Source organism: Sphaerodactylus townsendi, linkage group LG01, assembly GCF_021028975.2.
Source record: "Sphaerodactylus townsendi isolate TG3544 linkage group LG01, MPM_Stown_v2.3, whole genome shotgun sequence".
Lineage (NCBI taxonomy): Eukaryota > Metazoa > Chordata > Lepidosauria > Squamata > Sphaerodactylidae > Sphaerodactylus > Sphaerodactylus townsendi.
In genome coordinates this window covers 71,975,984-71,990,111 of record NC_059425.1, presented here as the reverse complement: position 1 = coordinate 71,990,111, position 14,128 = coordinate 71,975,984, and the positions used below count along the sequence as shown (strand labels likewise).

The following is a 14,128-nucleotide window of genomic DNA, read 5'->3' as shown; positions in this document are numbered from 1 at the left end:
TTTATTCTCTGTGAGACTGAGTGTGTTTGGCTGACCCAAAGTCACTCTTTAAGCTTCCAGAGCCGGGTGGAAATTTGTACCTGGATCTCACAGCTTCTGGTCTGAAACACTAGCCTTTGTACTGGTTTTGTTGAGTGACTGCTGTTAAACAGTATCATCCAAAGGGATGGGGACTGAACTGGCAGTGGAAGTGGCACAGGGTTCCACCGGCAGAAATACCCTCCCTGGGGCACTTAATGCTGGAGAGAAGGTGCTGGGTGCTGGTGCTGGTGATCACATTTCATTGCAGTAGTAGATTAAAGGTTAAGAATGTTTGGTCTGCATTTTCTCAACATTATCATTTGATTTTCTTAACAATGTTCACATGGTGGACACTAACTTATCACTACTAAAAGGACCTGATGAGTCTTGCCTTATTTTGCCTTATCATTAAGGCTGGTAGTATGTGGTGTATTTTTCATCCCAGCACCTCTGGCATGACAGATAATCAGAAAATAAACTGGATTAGTTACAGAAGATATTTTTTTTGCTTACCCCAGAATAATATTAAATTTGTTTGCTCTGGATCAAAATAGTAAAACAATCAGAGTCTGAGAATACCAAAGTCAGAATACTCCAAATTAGAAATCTATACAACCTTCTCAGTGCTATTCCTTTTTAAGCACTAAAATAAGCATGCACTAGTTGCATAGTTTTGTAATTTAGATTCATAGATGCTGTGGAGAGGAACAGATAGGTTTATTTGTTGGAGATTACCTCTACAGTTTAACACAAAGAACTGGAAAATTGCCTATTTGAAAAATTCTTAGAGCATTCCTTGTGTGAATGAATCCCAAGGACTGCTGTCTCCCAACTTTGTAGAACATAAAGAAGAGCATATCCATCTTTATTCCAGCAGATGGGAGTGCGTTTGTGTTCATTTGGGCTCCTGTGAATAATAGACAAGGAGTGTACTATCAAGGTAATAAACAAGGAGTGTAAATGTCTCCTCTTTGGCCCATTATGCACAGCGAATTGGCTGGGGAGACTTTGTTTCAGGGCATGTCGACATTATTACCTAGTGCCCTGGGGCAGGCATTACCCATCAGCTGGCTTTTTGCTTGCATGGAATGGGTGGGGGTGGTGAGGTGGATTCTCTGTTGTGCATGCATGCTTTAATTTTTAATGTAATATTTAATTTTTATCTTGAGGTTATCTATCAATCTATTGCTAGATCAACATAAAAAGGCAAACTATTAAGGAAAATTTTGAATACATCATCTGTACATTTTACCTGAACACTGATTGTCTTTTCTGGCAGGAAGTGTGTGCTGGGGGGAGGGGGGGAGTAATGGTGACATGCAAACTGCAAAACCACTGTTTGCTAGGCTCCCCAGGTTCATTCATCTCCCAGTGAGCTGTAACCCCCAAGTGACAAGACTGTCAGACTTTTCCCTGTGTGGTCAGGTGTAGGGGTGAGCCCCCGAACCCAGCAGAACCGTAGAAAGAGCGCTTGGAATGCCGGTGCTGGCTACGGCCTTCTGGGCGCATACGCTCCCCCAACCCCCGCTCCCCCGTGAGTCACGGGTCATGAACTGCCTGACTCACGGTCACCAGGTTTCCCATACAAAGGGACAAAAGGGCTCTTGTCCTCAGGTGAGGATTAGACCCAGACGCGGATGCTTCCTCCCGCACGTAGCAGCCCGATGAGATCATGCATCACATGATGATCTCCCGTTCTCCCGCTCTCCCGACCTCACGCTCTCCCGCCTCTGCCCGACCCTTTGGCTACACACCCCCCAGTGAAACCCTCTAATAAAGGTCAAAAAAAAAAAAAAAAAAAAAAAGCGTAGGGGGCAAGCACACGGCAGAGTTGCCAGGATCATGGGATCCCGCACTTCCTGCTACTGGCTCTCTCCACCAGATGAAATCTCCGCGTCTCGTCTCTTCCTTGGGGCCTCGTGGGCAAGACTACAGTCAGGAATCACGAATTGCTTGTGTAAAAAACTGTGAGGCTGGAGACGTCCCAGTTTGTTGATCAAATGCAGGGGCAAGTCGGGTGTTTGGACTTATTGACTAGTCTTATTATTTTTAAATTTTAAAAAAATATTAGTATTGATTTATCGTTCTATCGATATGGCTATTTACTCTTTAATCTAAAATTTTAAAAAATCTAAATATGCAAGAACAGGGAGTCCACAGGCAATAGAAATTATACAGCAGGGCAAAAAGTTGGAAGTAGTTGGTGATAGGAAGGTGAGGGGAAAGCATGCAAAGCAGCGTGAGGGAGTGGGGTGGTAAGACTAGGCAGACTGGGAGAGGGAGGAGATCTAGGGCAAAATTGTGTCCATTGGCAAATCTGTCCTGCTCTGGCTGCGACGTGAGATTAAAATCGAGCTGTAAGTGGATTTGTTTGGACAGCGAAAGTGTGGTTAGAGGAAATGTGTCCGTACAAGAAATCTTGCTGCAGCGGACATTCACCTGCACCACGCAGAAACGCTTTGTTTGAAGTTCTAATACTAGTGAACAACGTTCAAAGGGTGGAGAAGAAAGGCACATGACATTGTTCCTGTGTCAGTCATTTTCTGCTGTTCTTCATGTTCTGCTGCTATGAACTGTTACAATAGAACACTGTTAAAAATGTACGTAACCAAATTCTTCACATGGTATGAGATATATCAATGTCGTTCTTGTAAAGTTCAAAATAGATTTTATTCAGTATTCCTTTGCATCTAACTAATAACAAAATAGCATAAAATATCTGAGGAAATGCAGTGAATATAATAGATTTGTAGCAGGATTGCCAGAATAGAAAGAGATGGGTTGGGGAGGGGGGGGGGCGGGGAGAGGTTGCAGCATTTCCTAAAGCAAGGTCAAGCTTTGCCTTTTTCTGGGATAGTAATTCCATGATTTTCTTATATGACAATTTGCTAGTTCAGTTTGTGTGCATGCCAAAAACAATGTGGCGTACAATCAGCAGGTTGATTACATTAATGTGAGTTTATTTTTATTTTGCTGGTTTTCTTTCTTATGACACCTGGGGAGTGTGGTGTTAAGTACCATCAAGTTGTTTCTCACTCATGACAACTCTGTAAACCAATGTCCTCCAAAATGTCCTATCATTAACAGCCTTGCTCAGTTCTTGCAAACTGAGTTCTGTAGCTTCCTTTATAGAGTCACTCCATGTCATGTTGGGTCTTTTTGGCAGTTCATGGTATCTATAATGCTCTCTTCCAACACCTATAATACTCTCTTCCAACACCACATTTCAAAGGAATTCTTTGAACAGGGACACAGTAGGCAACAAAAGGCCACAGAGGCTGAATGGTTTGAGTGGGACTGTCTGGCAGCTCTGAAGAAGAGACTTGGGAACATGTGGAATATAAAACTCTTATCTGTACAAATGTGAAGGATTCCACTACCTGCCTTTTGAGGAAAGCTTCCAGCCCCCCTTTTTCTTTCTACAGGAAATACTTCCTTTATCTGAAGAACTCTTTCTTTGGGTTTAAGAGTGTAATACAATCTGAAGTCCTATTTTTTAAAAACTTTTTTATTTTTAGGAGCTGAGTAGCTCCTCAAGCAGTTTTTATTTATTAACAATATCTAATGATGGGAGAGGCAAAAAATAGTATGAAGCTTCATAAATGCTTTAAACTTGATCACAAAAGTCCACATGGTTTTTTAGCTGGAGGGCTAGAAGAAGAATGAAGTATGGATATCCTCTATTCCACAGAGTTAAGTGCCCAGATTTTTGATGGCTAAACTGTTGTGTTGTATAAACTATTTGACAGTGCAGTCCCTCGTGTGTCTCTAAACGATAGTTGCCTGCTCCTCCCAAAAACCTGCCACATATGTCCGATTATGTAAATAGTACAGATCAGGTCTACTTTGGGTATTTCCTGTGTCCCCAATAAAAAGAAGGGCTTGCAGAGGAAATGTAAAAGCTGGAGTAACTCTTCATGAAGGCTACCAATATGATCATTTCCACTGATTGGGTGAAAGTGGGAAATGCAAGAGATGACACATAATGGCTGTGATCTACTCACAACTAATTCACTTGTTCCATTGGGACTTTCTAGAATTAGCTGGAAAGCAGAAGTTTGTTGAAATGCACCCTCCTGAATCAGCACAGCTGTCTAATATTGATTCTTCCTGTTTGGTTACTTGAAATCTTAAGATACCATAATACAGATTCCCCAGAGAATACACAGCCAACCAGAAATCACAGGAAATAAATGGTAGAAGGTAATGTGTAATACTATGCAAACTTTGATCACAGGGTAACAAAATGTCCTGGGGGGAGAGGGGATAGGAAGCTAGTAATGAATATCCGAATGTAAATATACATACATAATAGTTTTTAAAATAAATTATCACCCATAAAAGTGACTGCTATTGATTCTGTTTTTGCATACTTCTAACAAATGGGAAAATCTTTGTGAGTATTGGATCAGAGGTGCATACCCTCAAACACCACAAAAAGAATAAGATGGTTAGAGAAAAAATAACATCTTACAGGGTAAATGAGCAAGATGTAGGCTTAGTACAAAATTTCTGCTTGCATTTCCATTTGTGCACAAGTTCAGGTGTAGGAAAAAATCTATGGTAGCCGCTTGTGCCAAGTCAAACTGTTTGTATTCCATTTCTGTTGGAAAAGAGTGTTACAGATAGCACGCACTCCTGAAAAGACCAATAAGTGGGTTCTCTATCAAAACAATTGTTCCAAGAAGCTAAAATGACTAAAATGAGGCTGTCATAAATGTGAAGACAATAGTCACAGGAAAAGACAATATTGCTAGGAAAGGTTGAAGGCAGCAGGAAAAGAGGAACACCTGACATGAGATGGATTGACTGCAAAGGAAGCCACAGCCCTCAGTTTGGAAGACTTGAACAAAACTGTTAAACAGGATGTTTTGGAGGGCATTGATTAACAGGGTTGCCAGGAATTGGAAGTGGCTTGAGGGTACAACATGCACAAATATTTTAAATATTATTAATTAGTGCATCGTATGGATTTTAGTGTAAGCCACCTTGAGTTTTCCTGAAAAAGGCAGGATATAAATGCAATAAAATAAATAAAACAAATAGAAATATTTGTACATGTGTGTTCTTGTATTTCTTATTTTTGGATGTGATTTTCCTCCTCCCCCAACACACTTTTGTTATCTTGATCCTGCCTTCTTGGGAGGATGGAAGAGGAGCTGCATAGTGTCTCTCTAGAATTCCATCAATGCCCATTTTGCCAGCCTGATTTCTGAAGCCAAATCTGTACATTAAGTGTTCTAAATTGGATCATATGTACTTTGTATTTCCTCATGTTGCTGCTTGAGAACTGTAGTTGAATCCACTAAGTTCTGAATATTCACTGACTTGAAAAATGCCACTGATACCACATCAACGTGGAATGTAAGATGATTTAAAAGTTTGCATGACTTGCCTATGATGACCCTGGAGCAAATATAATCCAAGGCATATATACTCCAACAATTTGTGGAGTATGTGTCAACAGTAACTACCCAGCTGGAAGCAGCCAGCTGTGCAGATGCAAAAAAAGGAAAATACTGTTTAAATTTGTTAACAAATCTTCACTGCAATTATTTGCTGTGCTTGTCTAAGAGAACATGAGCATAAAAGTTCCTTTTAAAATGTATTAAAAAATCAAAGCATTTCTAGTTTGGTGACACAGACTTAACTGTATTCAGTAATTTTGTTGACGATAAAAGCAAAGTTTTGCCCTGTTTATGCCAGCTGTGAGAATAACTTTCCATACAAATGTATTGTCGAAGGCTTTCATGGCCGGAATCACTTGGGTGCTGTGTGGTTTCCGGGCTGTATGGCCGTGTTCTAGCAGCATTCTCTCCTGACGTTTCACCTGCATCTGTGGCTGGCATCTTCAGAGGATCTGATCCTCTGAAGATGCCAGCCACAGATGCAGGCGAAACGTCAGGAGAGAATGCTGCTGGAACACGGCCATACAGCCCGGAAACCACACAGCACCCAAGTTTCCATACAAATGTTTTCGAGGCAGCTTGATACTAAGAATATTTTTGAAATTTTATTACATTACATTAATAACATAATCGTTTGAGTTTTAGGCGAAAGAAACCCAACCATTGTATTGTTGCTGCAGGCATGGCCCAAACTAATGTCCACAAACCATTTTTTTCTGTTGCTTTCAGGCCATTCAGATCAAACATCACACAATTCAGTTTTCTATAATAATATTTCCTGTGAAGAGTTTATCAGGGTTATCCGATGATCTCCCCATCTCCTAGCATAAGAGAATACTTTGAATCTCTTGCATAGACGTTGCCAGAAGTTATATGCCTTAAGAGCAATGTTCTGCCCTTTCCGAGAAAATTGCAATGAAACAGGACTCCTATAAGCGAGCAATCCAGATGAGGGGGCCTACTCAGCAACAGCTGGAGACACTGCTGCAAACGTGCTGCCGCATTGCCTCTAATGGAGCTCCAGGCAGCGTAGCAAGCGTTGTGGCAAAAAAGCCCTGCTAGCACCTGGAACACTCCAAAGGAAATATTGAGTTACGCCACATGTTGTCATTTCATAAGTCATTGGCCTACTCTGGAGGTGTTGCCATGCTAAAGCCCCAATGGAAATTGACTAAGGTTGGCTCTTCTCCTGGGAACACCCCTACCCCTCCCCCAGCTACCCTGGCAGCCAAGTCTAGGCCAGCACAGCTCTGGGACCTAAGCCACCTCCCTGTTTGCCCTCCCCATTGATATAAGTGCCACTTACACCAGTGGGGTGGGCAAATGTGCCAGTATGACCACGCACTGGTTCTAAGAGCCGATTCCCCCCCCCCCCCAATATCTGGATTGGGCTTTAAAGGCGTTCTTGTGTACAGTGATGTGTTCACTTACTGAAAAGTGCTACTGAGGGTCTGTCTTATAATTGACAAGAAGAGATAATGGCTGTTTTTTTGCCAGAATGATACCAACTTCAAACCAGTATGAAATCAAATTTTATTATTACTGTCCAGCAACATTATTATGACCAGCAACAACCTATGCACAAAATTACAAATGAGAGATTAAAAATTACATGGACGTTTTTTGAAACTTAACAACCCTGTTAACATTATGGAATGCTAAGATGTTTCACTTAAATCTTGACCTAGCAAGGAGCAGCGTGTTTTAAGTACTGCATCACAAAAATTGGCAATCAGTAGTGAAACCTGTGGTTTTTCATCTGTTAGAGCATTGGTTCTCAACCTTCCTAATGCCGCGACCCTTTAATACATTTCCTCATGTTGTGGTGACCCCCAACCCTAACATTTATCCATTTTACAGATGGAGAACACTGATGCAGAGAGTCTTAGGCGACCCCTGTGAAAGGGTTGTTCGACCCTCAAAGGGGTCCCGACTTCCAGGTTAAGAGTAATCTTGTCCAGTAAAGAGTTAGGTTGGCCGGGGAGTTTATTGAGCAGAGGAGAAGTAAACCTTGTACAGGCCTACTGATAAAAGGGACAGTGGAGCAAAACATGTTCTGAAGCTTCATTGTCCCCTGACCTATAGGGGCAAAGCCTTTCTATCATGGGGACCTACTTGCATCTTCCTTCCTGTATCAGCATTAGTAGGGCCTAACATCTGGCTAGAGTGAAGGCTGTCTTTAGCTCATCATTCCAAGTGGGAGAAGTAAGTGGTGGGAGAGTCGAAATCCAGCATTTTAGTCCTTCCTGTCAGTGTGTAGTGAAGTAAATTTCTTAAAGATATTGTTGACGTTTCCACAGATTGCTTCAGTGAAATGCAGGCAGTGTGTAAATATTATTACTTTTCGTCACTGAACTACAATATGGGTGTTGTCGGCCAGCTGCTAATTTAGTTAGCTTGAGCCCATCTGCAGGAGAATTGCAATATATATACTTTTGGTATGCATCTGTTTCTGAGTTAACTTTCTTCTACACTACAGTTTGGTTTGGAAGTGGAACCTGTCTATTAATTTTATTGTGTTTTACATTTATTTTGTCTTTTTTTCTTGCTACAGCAATTGGCTTTTACAGCCTAACAAAGTCTAAAATATTCTTTGTCTAAAGTGATAATGTGCAAGCTGTTTGTTTTATAGTGCTGTGTTTCTGTTCCAGTTTTTTTCTACCATGGTTCTGTTGCATTTTTGCTTCACCTACATGTACATTTGATTTTAAAATTTGTGGAGATCTAGAACTGAAACTAACCTGTCTCAATGCTTGCAAGCTATTGAAAGACTCTCTGTTGTAAATATGAGCCATTTGAACTCTTGCCTTTTTTCATTTTCATCCTGGACTTTAATAGCTTCTTAGGGAAGCTCCAGCTTGGCATATAGACTTTAAAAAATAACTTGTATTTCTAAGCAAAGACTACCAAATTACAACACGCTAGCAATGCATGTGTTGATGTAGCCTGCTGTTTTAATTGTGTTTTTTCTAAAAGTGGAAAACCTGTAGAGATTGTTGTCTTAACAGGTGTTCTGGAGTGTGCATACTACTTGAGCAGAATAAATATAAAGCTAGAAAGAGGTATTCTGTAATTTGTTGTGAGAGGGAAATATAAGTATGACTGTGCTTTTCATGCCACTCAAATGTGTATGTTGTGAACTAATCATTTCCTCCTGTTTCAAGCACATCCCCTCTGGCTCTATAATTTAGCAACAAGGATCTGACCAGACTGAACAAATTGCAGAATAAAAAGAAAAAAATACAAATTCTGCAGAAATTATAAATGCCAGAAAGCATGTGCATTCTCTAAATTCTCTCCAAGATTTCTGTCATTCACCCTTTCTTTTTAAAAAAGAGAATAAGAATAACATATATTGTAGTGGAGAACAGCCCTGACCTAGATAGCCCAGGCTAGCCCAATCTCGTTAGATCTTGGAAGCTAAGCATGGTTGGCTCTGATCAGCAATTGGATGGGAGACTGCCAAGGAATATTTGTGTTGTGACTATGGCCCCTTCCGCACATGCAGAATAATGCACTTTCAATCCACTTTCAGTGCACTTTGTAGCTGGATTTTACTGTGCAGAATAGCAAAATCCACTTGCAAACAATTGTGAAAGTGGACTGAAAGTGCATTATTCTGCATGTTCTGAAGGGGCCAAAGAATCAGGCAATGGCAAACCACCTCTGAATATCTATGGCCCTGAAAACCTTATGGGTGGGTAGGTGAGTTGCCTTAAGTCAGCTGCAACTTGACCAGGAAGAAAGTGACGAACAAAATGTTTCAACTGTAATGAGGCATGGCTGTTTTTGCCTGTGGATTAACCAGTGACATGACCAGCTAGAGTGTTGTCGCGGTTAATAGATGTATTGGGAATTTGTGTAAAACTCTGGAGTTTGATGGAACAATATTTTTCTATGCACCCAGTGAAGATTCTATACAAATGCAGTAATTAATACTAAGTTTGTCACACTAGACACTAATATGCCATATCTTGTTGCTGCAGAACATTGTATGTGTCAGTGAAATCCATCCTGTCTATTGGATGTTGCTAACATGTTTTTGGTCATGTTCTGGATACATATTTTTCTTCAGTAGAGCACATCTTTAATCCCTAATGAAACTTCCATCCTTCTAACTTCTTACCATCTCTTTTAGCCTAACTCTTGTGGTTTCTTAACGGGCAAAAAGGCAGAATGGCAAACCCCTAGCTTCACTCACCAGTCACTTCTACATGGATTGAATGTGCTGGGTTGCCAGGGTATGTCAGTGCTTTGAGAACCAGAGTCTGAGAGACTGTTTGCATCTGGCTTTGAAGGAGGGAAGTTTAAAATAGCATTTCCATAAGCTCACCGTAACATAGTCTGTGAATCAACTGGTACTGATTGTTAGCCAGAGTTCTCGCTGTCTTTCTTTCCCTTTTCAGCTTGCTCTTCTCCTTTAAAATTACTGTATTAATAACTACAAAGAATTTTTAAGATCTGCTTTTTTTCCCCCTTGCCTCAGGTCCAGCAAGACTATGAACCTCTGTTCCAAATGCTTTGCTGGTAAGTGCAGTGTAACAGTTTGGTTTAGAAGGTTGGTTAAGGGATTTTTTTTCCTATTAGACAATCCAAGATCCATAATCAGCTCCCTCTTTTGAGTTTATGTGTATGGGTTTATATTTCTAAATGTGGATACATGAAATCAGATTCTCCTCACTGTAGTGCCCCTTTTATTGGCTCAAGTTTGTTGAAACAATGTATGCGAAAGCAAGAACCCCTTGTGAACATAGTCACTAATCAAGTTTTTGGGTAAAGTTAACAGAAGTTGCTTTCACTGGAGTTGTCTAGTTCAAGGGCATTCCAGACTTTTGTAAAGAACTCAAATTGCTGTCATAATTTTAAATTCAATGGTGCAGGCTTTTATTATACTAGAGTTCTAGAACAAATATTACTTCTCAGTGGAAAACATTCTGTTTTCTAAAGATTTATTGTTTCATAAAATGGGCATCCACTTTTTGTTAAGCTTGGGAGTTTCAAAGTTGTAATACTTATTTTTTCAGATTATTATCCAATAGGAAGTGGGTGAGAATATGCACACATGTTTTACAGATTTATAAATGTTTGGGAAAGAGGAGTAAAACCATGAATATATATTATCAGATTTTTAAAAATCAAGTTACTAGTTTATCTGATAGGCTGCAGAGGATAAACCCAAACCACAGTTAAAATTCTTATATCTGTCTCCTCTCATATGGTGGAAAGGATATTGTAATTACTGATCTGATGTGGAGCTAACAGATTATATTAGTGATTCTAAGGAGAGTGACTGGGAAACAGCTGCCCCAGTGACCTCTGTGGAAGAAAGTTAAATTCTGTTGAAACCTGTGAGTGGACAGCCAGGTTCACTGCATAGCTCTCACAGTCCTTTGGGTGTTGTCTAAAATGAGTGTATCAACAGTTTTTGTTGCTTTTGGATTTTATCTTAAATTTGTATATGCAAAAGAAGTACATGCTATATTGTCTTTAGTTTTTATATCGATTTTATATATTCCAGATGTTTTTATGTAATTTTTAAATTTTCTCAACATACCAAAAGCACACACACTTTTGCACCATCACCACATCAATGTAAAAGAAAAATCTGAAATACAGAAAAGAAGGATAAACACAAAAAAGAATAAAAAATAACTCTTAAAATAACTAGACTCAACCTATTATAACCAACTAAACTCATCATAACCCCAAATAATGACTTCCCACTGTGTCATTGTTGAATTCCAGTCTATTCTAGGTTCATGCATCTATTTAAAATGGAACAATTTATCAATTACACACTTTATCATTTTTAATATTCTATTCCAATCTGCTTTTTAAAAAAAATCTCAAATCCTGCAATTATTTCTCTTCTACCATATTTTTTTCAACAGATAGTCCATAAAAGCTTTCCAGTTTTTTGCAGACTTCTCTGTATTACTGTCCCTTAGTTAATTTTGCTATTTCTGATTATTCTGTGATTATTCTGTATCTATTCTTCCATTGTTGGGATTTTTTCATCTCTCCATTAGTCCCAATAGAAAAATTTCAGCCTTTTTCTCCATAGTTATTATCAGTATCTTTTATATTTCTTTGAGTATCATGTCCCAAAAGGATTTAGCCTCTGTACATAACCACCACAAATGAAAAAAGAATCTCTCAAGTTTTTGGCATTTCTAACATCTATTAGGTATACCTTGATACATTTTTGCAATTTTTTTTGGCATCAGATACCATCTACTGGAGACAACTGGAGACAACCATAATAACACTGCACCTGCTATATATTTTTAATATTTCAACCACACCCACAGAAGACTTCTTCTAATATAATAATTAGAGAACTATTAATGTATTTTCCCTTGTCATACCACAAATATCCATGCCATTCAAATCTCCTGTCAAATCCCTCCAAATCCAGAATTCTGGCATTATTCGGCTGCACCTATTCCCTTATTCATGTCAATGCAACAGCTTCAAAATATAGTTTTAAATTTGGCAATGAGAAACCTCTTTGCTTTGCATCTTGCTTGTTTTTAAATTTAATTCTTGTTTCTTTCCCTGCCAAATGAAATTACTTGTATCCTTTTGCCATTGCCTAAAACATGTTGAAGAGTTAATTATTGGTATAGTTTGGAACAGAAATAACATTATTGGTAACACATTCATTTTTATCATTCAGCCTATTCTATCTCACCATGTCTTTTTTCACATCATTCACACTTTAACATAATTATTTTGGGATAACAGAGTTCTTATTTGTTAACCACATTCCCAAATACTTAATTTTTTCTACCGTACATCTAGATTGTTGAGATAATTTAAGTTGTGACATTTGATCCATATTTTAGTTTTTATTCTAGTTTTTATTCAGCTTGAATTGTGCCAGATCCCCAGATTCTTTTATTTTACTTAACAGTCTTTCCACATTTTGTATTGGTTCTTCTAGTATCATCGCTACATCATCTGCAAAGGCTTTCAATTTATAATGCTGCTTACTCACTTCCGATCCTCTTGATCATCACATCTTATATTTCTGTTAAGAATCTCTAATGTTAGTATAAAAAGTTGTGGTGCGAGAGGACATCCTTGTCTAGTTTCTTTTATCTCACATTTTTCTGATATTTCCCCATTTACAATTATTTTAGCATACTGTATATATTGTGTCTATATTCACAAAGTTATTTCCAAAGCCTATTTTTCTTAGAACACTAAACATAAACCACCAAGAGACAGTTTATGCTTACAAAGAGCAAGGCTACTTGTTTGTCACTGTGCTCCTCATAGTACTCCATCACATTCAGTATTGTTCTGACATTGTCTGCCAGTTGTCTTTTCGGCAAGAAAGCACTGATCATCGTATATGAAAGTTCTTAAAAAACCTTTTAGACATTTTGCCAAGATCACTGCACACAATTTGTAATCATTATTTAAAAATGAAATTGGTCTATAGTTTTTAACATCAGTTAAATCTTGGTCCTCTTTAAGTATCAAAGTTATATTAGCTTCTCTCCATGAGTCTGGAATATGTCCTTTTTGTAAAATTCAAATTCATTGTTTCCAGATGAGGTTCCATTAGTACATGTACAAAAGTTTTCTAATATAATGCTAGTAGCCCATCAAACCCCAGTGATTTATTCAGCTTTACCTGCTTCAGAGCTTCTGCTCATTCCATAGTTGAGATGGGTCCATTCATTATTTCTCTTTGTTCTTTGTATATCTTGTTTAGCTAGATTAATATCCCTTTTCTTTGACACATTAAATTCAAATAATTTTGAATAACATTTTAAAAAGGCATTCTTAATTATTTTCTCATCATTACCTTTTCATTGTATCTTTGTAATAAATTTACTGTTCTCTTTAATTTTTCTTAATTTTGCTAGTAACAATCTCCCAGGTTTATTGGCTCATTCAAATGTCATTTGCTTAGCAAACTTCAGACTCCTCTCTTTTTCTTAGGGTCAGCAGAAACAAATTCTTGGCCCCAAAATTTATTTATTAAATATTTTGTATCTGTTTTTCTGATATGAGATTCCTGTGGAAAGAAAATATCCAATTACTGTGGGTTTTTTTCTTTAAAAAAACTGGAATATCTTCCTTTTTTTGGCCAACCCATTAAGTCCATTGACATTCCAAATTAAAATTTAATAATCCATCATAGTTATTTTTTTGTGATAAGAAAGTCCTTTTTGTATTTACATAAAAATTCCTATGCTTTAAAAATTTCTGAAAACCTGATTTTTTTTAACCTTTGAAGAATAGAAGAAGAGTTTGGATTTATATCCCCCCCTTCTCTCCTGTAGGAGACTCAAAGGAGCTTACAATCTCCTTGCCCTTCCCCCCTCACAACAAACATCCTGTGAGGTAGGTGGGGCTGAGAGAGCTCCAAAAAGCTGTGACTAGCCCAAGGTCACCCAGCTGGCGTGTGTGGGAGTGCACAGGCTAATCTGAATTCCCCAGATAAGCCTCCACCTGAGATCAGCCACTTGAGCTGGGAATCCTCCAGATTAGATACACGAGCTCTTAACCTCCTACGCCACTGCTGCTTTGGGGGAAATTGCTAGGCAGTGTGCAACCAACATTGATTCTGATTATTTCAGGAGTCATTGAAGACCTGTTCTCATATTACAGGAGTGCATTTGCATCTGTTTGTAAGAAAGAGCTCATGTGCATTCACTTTGTAGTTGAAACCAGGGATAAAT

General features: G+C 38.6%; 1 protein-coding gene across 2 annotated transcripts in view; it reads left to right on the top strand.

The window, feature by feature from the left end:
* ZFAND3 (zinc finger AN1-type containing 3) overlaps positions 1 to 14,128 on the top strand; it is a 202,011-nt gene that overhangs the window by 35,940 nt on the left and 151,943 nt on the right. For both annotated transcript variants that reach the window (XM_048518825.1, XM_048518737.1), the window contains exon 2: positions 9,916 to 9,956. In XM_048518825.1, coding sequence (XP_048374782.1) covers positions 9,916 to 9,956 — 41 coding nt within the window. The remainder of the gene's footprint in view (positions 1 to 9,915; positions 9,957 to 14,128) is intronic.